This window comes from Ostrea edulis, chromosome 8 (genome assembly GCF_947568905.1).
Source record: "Ostrea edulis chromosome 8, xbOstEdul1.1, whole genome shotgun sequence".
NCBI classification, from domain to species: domain Eukaryota; kingdom Metazoa; phylum Mollusca; class Bivalvia; order Ostreida; family Ostreidae; genus Ostrea; species Ostrea edulis.
Genome location: NC_079171.1, coordinates 63,943,157 through 63,954,314, shown reverse-complemented (window position 1 = coordinate 63,954,314; position 11,158 = coordinate 63,943,157). Strand labels below are relative to the sequence as shown.

Below are 11,158 nucleotides of genomic sequence, written 5' to 3'. Positions count from 1 at the left end.
TGTCGTAAGAGGCCACTACACGGGGCAGTCCTTCAGATGAGACCACAAAAACCTAGGTCCTGTGTCACAGCAGGTGTGGCACGATAGAGATCCCTCCCCGCTCAAAGTGTGTAAGGGCTGAGCATAGAACTAAATTTTACAGCCCTTCACCGACAATGGTGACGTCTCCATATGAGTGAAAGATTCTCGAGAGGGGCGTTAAACAATATATAACGACCAACCAAAAAGTTGATATACACCTTGCACTCCATTCAATGGAGTATAGGACCCTGCACTCCATTCTATGAGATGGATTATAGGACTACGCTCTCAATCGTTCAATATAGGACCCCACACTCCATCCCAATAATACTCCATCATGAGGGCTATAAGACCCCATACTCCATCTTATGGGCTATAAGACTCCATACTCCATCTTATGGGCTATAAGACTCCATACTCCATCTTATGGGCTATAAGACTCCATACTCCATCTTATGGGCTATAAGACCCTATACTCCATCTTATGGCTGTAGGATATAGTACTTCATTTCACGGGCAATAGAGCCCTCATTGGATTCCATGTGGTATACAATAAGTTCTTCTTGCCTTTGGTTCCGGTGAGTTAAACATCAAACAAACGGAATAGGAAAAAACAACAAATGATTTCAATATTGTTCTCTCTCTAATCTTGTTTTATTGTGGTTGTAAATCAACAGCATATCTTACCGCGTGGCTCTCAGTAATTTTACAGAAAACAACAATATAATAATATCATTATACCTCTATCATTAATTCTCAAATCTGATTGCCTGATGCGAAGCCTTTAGAATTCAATAATGAAACTTATACATGAAAGGTGAAGATAACGAACAGTGATCAATCTCATTACTCCCATAAGCAATACAAAATAGATAGCTGGGCAAACACGGACCCCTGGACACACCAGTAGGGCCTCACACTCCAATCCGTGGGTTATACTATAATTCACCTTGTCTTTGGTTCAGGTGAGATAATAATCAAACAGAATGGAAAGAACAATAATGATTTTAATATTGTTTTCTATCTAATCTTGTTTTATTGTGTTTGTATTTCACAATCATACATCATTCTATAAAACCAACAGCATTTTAATACCGGGTACCTCTCAGTGCTTTTACAAAAAACACAATATCTAATAGTGTTTTTACCGCTTGACCTAACTTTGCAAGCAGAACCAACTTGCTCCAGATATGGTTCATGATTTCTGTATCTAAGAATGAGCTATAAATTTGAAATCAAATGTTATTTTTATGATTTGATCTTTAAAAAAATTTGCTTACACATTTACAAAAAAAAAACTGTTTACAGCCACAGGGAGCGTTTCTAATTCTTATTTCAAAGTTTTTCAGAAAAGACAACGTTTTTAACAGCGCTGTGTCCGTTGCCCCAAAAATGACATGAAACAGGTACAGAAAAATGGAACGGGAAACTTTACTTTTTGGTCTCCCCCTCTGTACCTCATTCCACTTCCGTAAAACCTCTCTACGTACCTGACACAACCAATGATGTCCAGCCATGTAAATCTGTATTGTGTCTTGTATGATAACAACATTACTTTAGGCCAAAACGAATTAGAATTTTGTTTCTCAAGTACCACCGCCTTAGACTGAATTGAATTGATCAATTTTATCAGTGAATTGATGGGGGAATAAGTCACTATTTCATGTTCATTTTCTGGTAAAATGATTATTTTATGCCTAATCTTTGATGAACAAATGTTGTTGGGTTTTTTTTTTGCACATTTATAGTTAGTGATTAAAGATGAATGTACAAAATATCAACAAAAAGCAAATAAGATTCAGTTATTAATGTTTATGTGAAAAGAGAGGTAACTCTTATGTGAAAAGAGAGGTAACTCTTGCTACAGCTAACACCTGCCTACCTCATCCAATGTTGAAATATTTAGCCCGAGAAACCAAAAAAATAATATTTATAGGCCCGTAGCCCCTGAAATTGCAAAACAGATATATATGCAGACAATAGTCTCGATATATTTCACTCTGCATAGTTCAATGAACATTGGTAATAAAATGTTGAATTTGATTTAAACATATATCGTATAAATATACAAAGGGATTGGTTACAAGTTCTAGCAACTTAAAAAATCCTCTCCCATGTTGAAAAGATGCTTCTTAAAGGTGTTATTCAAAAAATCATAGCTACACAAAAAGTTTTCAAACAGAGATCTACCAATAAAACTTCATACCTAAAACTAAACAGAAAATTTGCTTAGGGTTTCACAAAGTGTTCAAATTTTCTACATGTATTTTGAAAATGCCCTTATGTTGCTTTGAAATCTCTATCCAGCGTTTCATACGTTATAAATGTGTACGGACTCGGCGAATGTCAGGTTTCTGTGTAGGAATTTCCATCTACAGCGTACACTGTGTAGGTCGTCGTTCTATTCTGTACAGTCTCTGTCTGATAAAACGATACACACATCCATCTGATTTGCTGACCGTGTTTCGGTTTTCATCGCTAGTCTACCTACATCAATCACATTTTATTCCGCGACCTTCAGTCAAAAGAAGCCTTGCAGCCCCCCACATTCTTGCTGCCTTTGACGATGGCGTTAAACTTGGGTCTCTTTTTCAGTTCATCACCTTTACTTAACACAAACGTGTTGGAAATTCCGGGAGTCCTGAAACGTAAAGAATCGTACATTTAAAAACACTAGAGCCTTTACTGCAGAGAACAGACTGGGAATGATGATAAAGAAAATGAACTCTGTAAAATGATGATTGATCTGTAGTTCTATCATGTCTCTGAATTTTCACTAATATGAGATCAGTGATTGTAAATTTAAATCTTCACTGATTCGAGGGGAGCAGTGATTGTAGATTTAAATCTTCACTGATTCGAGGGGAGCAGTGATTGTAGATATAAATCTTCACTGATTCGAGGGGAGCAGTGATTGTAGATTTAAATCTTCACTGATTCGAGGGGAGCAGTGATTGTAGATTTAAATCTTCACTGATTCGAGGGGAGCAGTGATTGTAGATTTAAATCTTCACTGATTCGAGGGGAGCAGTGATTAGTGTAAACTTATAACAGCAAGAGAGAAATACTGGCTTTCAAATATCATATACTACTATAGAAAATGAAGATTTTGGTAGATGATGAACAGAGTGTGTTACAGACTGAACAGTACACATCCTAATTTTGCTTGTCATGAAATATTGTCCTTGAATCTGTCAGCAGGGGTTTTACTTACGCCATCAGAATATCGATAGTTCTCTCTGTGTCTTTAGATTTCTTGTGTCCTTTACCCAATACAAGACATTCGATGTCGTGACACTGTAAACAATATAATACAGGTACAATACAAGACATTCAATGTCGTGACACTATAAACAATACAATACAGGTACAATACAAGACATTCAATGTCGTGACACTATAAACAATACAATACAGGTACAATACAAGACATTCAATGTCGTGACACTATAAACAATACAATATAGGTACAATACAAGACATTCAATGTCGTGACACTATAAACAATACAATATAGGTACAATACAAGACATTCAATGTCGTGACACTATAAACAATACAATATAGGTACAATACAAGACATTCAATGTCGTGACACTATAAACAATACAATACAGGTACAATACAAGACATTCAATGTCGTGACACTATAAACAATACAATACAGGTACAATACAAGACATTCAATGTCGTGACACTATAAACAATACAATATAGGTACAATACAAGACATTCAATGTCGTGACACTATAAACAATACAATATAGGTACAATACAAGACATTCAATGTCGTGACACTATAAACAATATAATAGGTACAACACCTGTGTTCTGAATTATACATATCTACTAGTAACATTTATTCACAAAATTAAAGCCAAGCATAACAAGAGGCCCAGGGGCCTTATACCGTATATACTCGCCTATAAGTCGGATTTTTGGGAGTCAATTTTTGGTCCAAAACACTATGTCCGACTTATAGGCGCGTCCTAAGAAGATTGGTATTTTTCTTGGCGGCGCAATGTAGTGTTTTTTAAACAACTCCGACGATTATCATGGACTACCACACAAATGATTATTGTTCACAAATATCTAGACATATTGTATTGTTTATGTATTTTAAAATTATGTATAAAGTACAAGTATTTACATATTTTTATCTTGTTAAAAATTATTTACATACCGGTAACTAATACTTTCAATTCAACTAATCTATCGTTTATCGGTAAAATTGAATTACGAACCCGATTTAATATTGAAATATTCATATGTATACCAGTTGAAATATATTTCATAAAAGATTGAATATTGTTAACAGATAATTTAGATCATCATTCTTGACTCTTAAAAACTATTGTTGATACAATGAATTATACCAGAATCCCACAATAACCAAGAGGCATGTGCCACTAAGTAAACACGGTGTCAGGTACTGGTAATTAGGAGACCATAATTGCGTAGGTAAACAAGGGATCATTGTCCATAATAGATCAAGGGTTGCATTTAAACCCTAAACAGATATGTCTTGGATATTGAGCACCTCATAATTATTAATTTCTCAAAATATTTTTTGAAACCTAGGTAAAAACACTAGAGCATTGACTTGAAATTGTCTACTGATTCTGACAAAAATTTGTACCGACTTATAAGCGGGTCAATGGCAAATTCCTACAAAATAACCTTAAAAAATACAACCGACTTATAGGCGGACCGACTTATAGGCGAGTATATATGGTAGGTCACCTGAGTATCATGTAACAACCTTCCAATGTTTGAATTAGGTTTGTGTTTAAATATAAGAATTTTACTTTTGGATGGAAGAAACATTGAATAGCTAAGTGGTCAGCCCCGCCTTTGCACCAGAACCCCTGACCCAGGGGCCATAAATTTCAGTTTTGAAAGAAGCATCCTTGATCATCATTATCATACTATTAGTTTGTCTACTTAATACCCAGCAGCAGAGAAGATTTTCAAAGAAATAAAATGCATTTTCACTATATGATCAATAGGGCCCCACCCTAATACCAGAACCCCTGACCCAGGGGCCATGAATTTCACAATATTGAAAGAGGCATCCTTGCTCATCATAACCATGCTATTGGTTTGTCTACTTAATACCCAAGGACAGAGAAGATTTTCAAAGAAATAATGCATTTTCACTTTAGGACTTATAGAGCCCCACCCTAGTACCAGAACCCCTGATCCAGGGGCCATGAATTTCACAATTTTTAACAAGAGGTACTGTGAGCAATGCTCACTAAGAATACCCCCCGCTTACCCCAATCTCCCAAAGGGTGTTGGTAATAGGTATAAACTACCTCTTTTCTGAGTGTTGCTACTTCGATGTCCAGTGCGCATGACCTTTGACCTTTTGACCCCAAAATCGATAGGGAACATCTTCATCCCATGGGTAGTCCATATGTATGATATGGTGACTGTAGGTGGAAAGGATAACGCTTTAGAGCCCGGAAACCATATTGCTACTTCAATGTCCAGTGCGCGTGACCTTTGACCTTTTGACCCCAAAATCGATAGGGATCATCTTCATCCCATGGGTAGTCCATATGTATGATATGGTGATGGTAGGTGGAAAGGATAATGCTTTAGAGCCCGGAAACCATTGCGTCTACAGATGGACGGACGGACGGACAACCCGATTCCAGTATACCCCCCCACAACTTGTTGCGGGGGGTATAAAGAGGCATCCTTGCTCATCATTACCATGCTATTAGTTTGTCTACTTAATACCCAGAGACAGAGAAGAAGATTTTCAAAGAATTTCTACATTTTCATTATATGACCAATAGAGCCCCACCCTAACACAAGAACCCCTGCCCCAGGGGCCATGAATTTCACAATTTTGGTAGAGGGCTCAACACTCATTATAATTATGCCCACAGTTTGGCTTCTTGATGTCCAGGAGTAAAGAAGAAGATTTTTTAAAATTACACTCATTTTGATGGTTTTTGCCCCACCCCTCAGGCCCCACGGGGGCAGGGACCATGAATTTCACAATTTTTGTTCCCCTCCACCCACAGATGCTATATGCCAAAATTGGTTGAAATTGGTTCAGGGGTTTCAGAGAAGAAGCTGAAAATGTTCAAATGTTAACGCTGTAGCATTTCTCCGATTCTAAAACAATCTCTATGGGAAGATAATAATTATAGCAATTGATATAAAATCTTCTAATGGGTAATGAATGAAAGTCTAAACCTTTCCTTTCCAAGATCTATCACAGATTAACACCCCACCCACCCCCCCTCACCCCCCCCCCCCCCTTAAGTATGTGTGAAAGAACACATACAAATATAAACGAGAACACTGTGTGATCCCATAGGGCTTGAATCTGTGACCTTTCAATTCCGAACAAACTCGATTGACCACTGACACTAGCACTGAGCCACATGATCTTCCAGCCTACAGTTAATTGTCTTGAGTCGAGTCATACAGAGTCCTTTATCTGTGTGTTGTACACTCAACAATATCTGTAGGTGAGAGTCTAACACAGTTACGGTTCTTTGTCTAGTGATATTGTGATGTTAACTTTTTGAAGGTTTTCAGCACCCTCTGTATGTCAGAGTCTAACACAGTTATGGTTCTTTGTCTAGTGATGTTAACTTTTTGTATGTTTTCAGCACACTCTATATGTCAGAGTCTAACACAGTTATGGTTCTTTGTCTAGTGATGTAGGTTACAGACTACTAATTTTACCCCTATTTCATTATTGACCACACAAGTAGTGCCTGTTTATAAATAGAGGTTTTTTCTTTAAAATTCTTGGGGATGTATGTGGGGGGATTTGTGTTATTATAGGGCATAGATCGAAAGAAGAGGGCCTGAAAAAAAATTAAAAAATTATAATAATGGGAAATTCTGCTCTTAAGTGTGTAGTAGGAATGGTGTAAATAGGCCATTGTTTACCTGCTTCTCAAAGGGAAAGGGAAATATGCAGGGTAGGGGTTACTTGCGGTGTCATAAGAGGACTTGTGTGTGGTGGATTTTCCTGAGATTCACAAATATTTTTGGACTTGAATTGCTCTAAGTCTGTACCAAATTTCAGGTAAGTTGAGGCGGTGAAATTTTTTATATTAATTTTTATGTTATAAAGGAATGTATAGCAAAATAATTGGTAGTCTGTGTCCTGTAGTGATGTTAACTTTTTGTATGTTCTCAGCGCCCTCTATAAGTCAGAGTCTAACACAGTTATGGTTCTTTGTCTAGTAATGTTACCTTTTTGTAGGTTTTCAGAGCTTTCTGTATGTTGCCCTGAGTCAGGTGGATGGACGCCATTAGTTTGTGAGTGTCCGACACGTTCTCCGAGTAGTCGCCGTAGACATCACATTTGTCCTTAACGCTGGCCGACAGAAGACTCAGGGCTTCCTGTTATAGAGACATATCTAACCTCATTATTCTATCTAACCTCCTTAATACTACCAAAGACATATCTAACCTCCTTAATACTACCAAAGACATATCTAACCTCCTTAATACTACCAAAGACATATCTAACCTCATTATTCTACCAAAAACATTAATTCATAAATTCATCATTCTACCTAAATTCATTATTCTCTCAAAGACATTTATAAATTCATTATTCTCTCAAAGACATTTATAAATTCATCATTCTACCTAAATTCATTATTCTCTCAAAGACATATCTAAAATTTTTATTCTATCAAAGACATTTTTAAATTCGTCATTCTAACTTTGTTATCCTCTCAAAAACACATATTTGTTGTTTTATCAAAGACATATCTAAATTCATTATTCAATCAAAGACACGTGAAAGGTGAAGATAATGAACAGTAATCAATCTCATAACTCCTATAAGCAATACAAAATGGAAAAACTGTCTTAATTTATTCTTCTTTTAGAGACAGTTTTAATTTTGTTATATTTGTTGGCAGTCCTCTTGAAATGTTCTGTTTTGAAATCCTAATTATTTGTAGAGTCCACAATTCGTAGACTTCTCACATCGCTTCACATGTAATACTATTACACAAGGCCCATGGACCACTGTGCCCACCTGAGTCACTATTACACGAGGCCCGTGGACCACTGTGCTCACTTGAGTCCCTATTACACAAGGCCCGTGGACCACTATGCTCACCTGAGTCACTATTACACGAGGCCCGTGGACCACTGTGCTCACCTGAGTCACTATTACACGAGGCCCGTGGACCACTGTGCTCACTTGAGTCACTATTACACAAGGCCCGTGGACCACTATGCTCACCTGAGTCACTATTACACGAGGCCCGTGGACCACTGTGCTCACCTGAGTCACTATTACACGAGGCCCGTGGACCACTGTGCTCACCTGAGTCACTATTACACGAGGCCCGTGGACCACTGTGCTCACTTGAGTCACTATTACACAAGGCCCGTGGACCACTATGCTCACCTGAGTCACTATTACACGAGGCCCGTGGACCACTGTGCTTACCTGAGTCACCTTGGTCATGTTGTTCTTCATCAGAAGATTTTGATCTTTCTGTTCTAGAGAAGATGTTTTTCCCTTTGTTACTGTATCATGTCAATTCTAGCTCCACTATAACCCCAGGGTCCGTATTTTGAAGAGAAATACACAACATGGTAACGTTTGCCTATTAATACGATTTAGTGTGGCCCTGCTACTCTTGAAAACAATTTCTAATTCCCAAATATTTTCTTAAGTAACCTCTTGAATCCCTTATTTAGCCCAGCCATAGTTTTTAAGGGCCATGATTTGATCAAACATGAATCTGCACTACGTTGTAATTTTAAGATTTTTTGGCACATATATCCCCGTGTAAATGTTTGATCCCCTACTGTTACCCCATCCTACCTCCAAGGATCAGGATTCAGACAAATTTGAATCAGCATTACCTGAGAATTTTAAAAGTTTTCCCCTTATATTATCGTGTAAAACTTTAAATCCATACTGTGGCTTAATTCCTAGAGCATTGCTTTGCAGAAACTTGAGTCTATACTGCCTGAGGATGAGTCTATACTGTCTGAGGATGCTTGTCTATTGATATGACTAAACCTGGCTCTGCTACTCTTAAGCGGAAGATTTTTTAAAGATTTTCTCCTATGTATTCTTATTTAGTAATCCCGCTATTGAGCCTCCAGGGCTTGATTTGAACAAACTTCAATCTACACTACCTGAGAATGCTGGCACGTTGATATGAATTATTTAGGTCCAGCTGATTTTGAAAAGATCTTAAATATGTTTTCCTATCTATTCCCACGTAAATCTTTTATCTCCTACTGTGACCCAATCCCATCTTTGGGGGCCATGATTTTAGCGCTTTTGAATCTACACCCATTAAGAAAGCTTTCACATTAGCTTCATCTTTCCTGCTCTAATGATTCTTGACAAATTTTTAAAAGATACTACCATATATTTACTCTTTCTTAATTATCTCCCCTTTGATAAAGAAATGGTCCTTTATTTGAACACTTTTCCATCCCCTTTACCAAAGGATGCTTCATGGCAAGTTTGGTTGAAATTGGCCAATTGGTTCTGGAGAAGTAAAAAATGTGCAAAATTTACCGACAGATAGATGACGGACAACAGGTGATCGGAAAATCTTCGAAAACGTTTCAAATCATGATCCACTGAACTTAAGTTACATAGCCAGTGAAACTGCCAGAATAAACCCCTCATCCAATCAAATTTTCTAACATATCTAATTCATTAGTTCATGGAATTAGCCAGTCAAACAGCGGCCTACAATATGACTTACAGCGTGTCTGTCTGTCCTGATGTACAGCCTCGCTAACTCGTCCTGGACAGCTAGAGTCTGTTTGTGATGAGGACCGTGAATTGTTTGGCAAGATGCCAGACACTCGTTAAGATACTTCTCAGCTGCAGCTAAAATAATGAAAATCTAATTCACTGAAAAGATCCCTGGACAGCAAAGCATGTTTGTTTTGTGAGAAAAAAAACACAGTGCATTCACATGATTCATTTCAAATGTTCACAATGTAAGAGACTGCATTGCAATCCCTGTAACCCCACCCCCTAAAGATCTACCACCAGGTGGTGAGAATTGCCAAAAATCCTATCAATAGGAAAATGTTAAAATATTAAACTAAAGAGGCAAAGCAATCCCTGTAACCCCACCCCCTCTACATCCACCAACTACCGAAAGAAATTCAACTCTCCAACAATCTCACTCTCAACACCAAGCGAAAAATAATTGGGGTCCCTTACAACAATTAAAATTGAGGTTCCCTAAAATAAGTAAATGGGGTTCTCTTAAAACAATTAAAATTGGGGTTCCTTTAAATAACTATAACAGAGGTCCCCTAGAATAACTAAATCTGTGGTCCCCTAGAATAATTAAAACTGGGGTCCCCTAGGATAATTAAAATAGATTATTGGAACCTAGATACTTTAATCCAGAGAGAGGAGGGCCTTGAAACCCTTGATCCTCCACCCTTGTTATTGGATCAGTATCATTTCCTTACCCTCCCCATCCTCGTCCCCGGTACTGCTGTAAGCCTGCGCCAGCGTCAGGGAGGTCTCTATTAATTGGGTGTGGCCATCTTTATAACTAAACACAGACAAACAATGAAAATTAAATTCATATCTACATATAATTCTCTAATTCAAACAATTTTAACATAAGCATAGAGAGTTATATATAAAATAATCAATTACGCAAGTTTCAGATTATCCTGAATAAAAATGATTTAAATTGAAAATAAAGTTGTATATAATGATACATATTGCAATTACCAAACAAATTAATGATCTAAACACAAATTTGTGATGAGACCACTTCATCAAAATGTAAAACAGATTTGTATCAATGGATGCAAATAAAAGGAGACCAGTTTAACAACTCACTAAGAACCAGCAATGGAGTGAGCCTGCAGGAACATGTCGATGGCTTTTTCGTGATTAGCGTAACGGCCTTTACTTTGTTCCAAGTTTTCTTGTTAAGGTAAATCAAAAATTTACAGACACAGAGCAATCATATCAACATGTATGACGTGTATTTCAAAATTTAATAAAACTTATCGACCAGGACAAGTCCTCAATATCCGTTGTTTTTCATTCATGCTTCAATAATATGACCTTGACCTTTACCCTATTGATCCAATCATTATTAGGGATTTTCTTTAGATGAGAATCGTTATT

The 11,158-nt window shown here is 37.3% G+C and overlaps 1 protein-coding gene across 1 annotated transcript in view; it reads right to left on the bottom strand.

The window, feature by feature from the left end:
* Positions 1–653: 653 nt before the first annotated feature.
* The window catches only part of LOC125661990 (tetratricopeptide repeat protein 23-like), a 20,769-nt gene continuing 10,264 nt past the window's right edge, over positions 654–11,158 (bottom strand). The window contains exons 7-12 of the mRNA XM_048894158.2: positions 10,865–10,947; positions 10,483–10,568; positions 9,756–9,883; positions 7,252–7,401; positions 3,236–3,318; positions 654–2,662 (exon numbers count right to left, since the gene is read on the bottom strand). Coding sequence (XP_048750115.2) covers positions 2,539–2,662; positions 3,236–3,318; positions 7,252–7,401; positions 9,756–9,883; positions 10,483–10,568; positions 10,865–10,947 — 654 coding nt within the window. The 3' untranslated portion in view covers positions 654–2,538. The remainder of the gene's footprint in view (positions 2,663–3,235; positions 3,319–7,251; positions 7,402–9,755; positions 9,884–10,482; positions 10,569–10,864; positions 10,948–11,158) is intronic.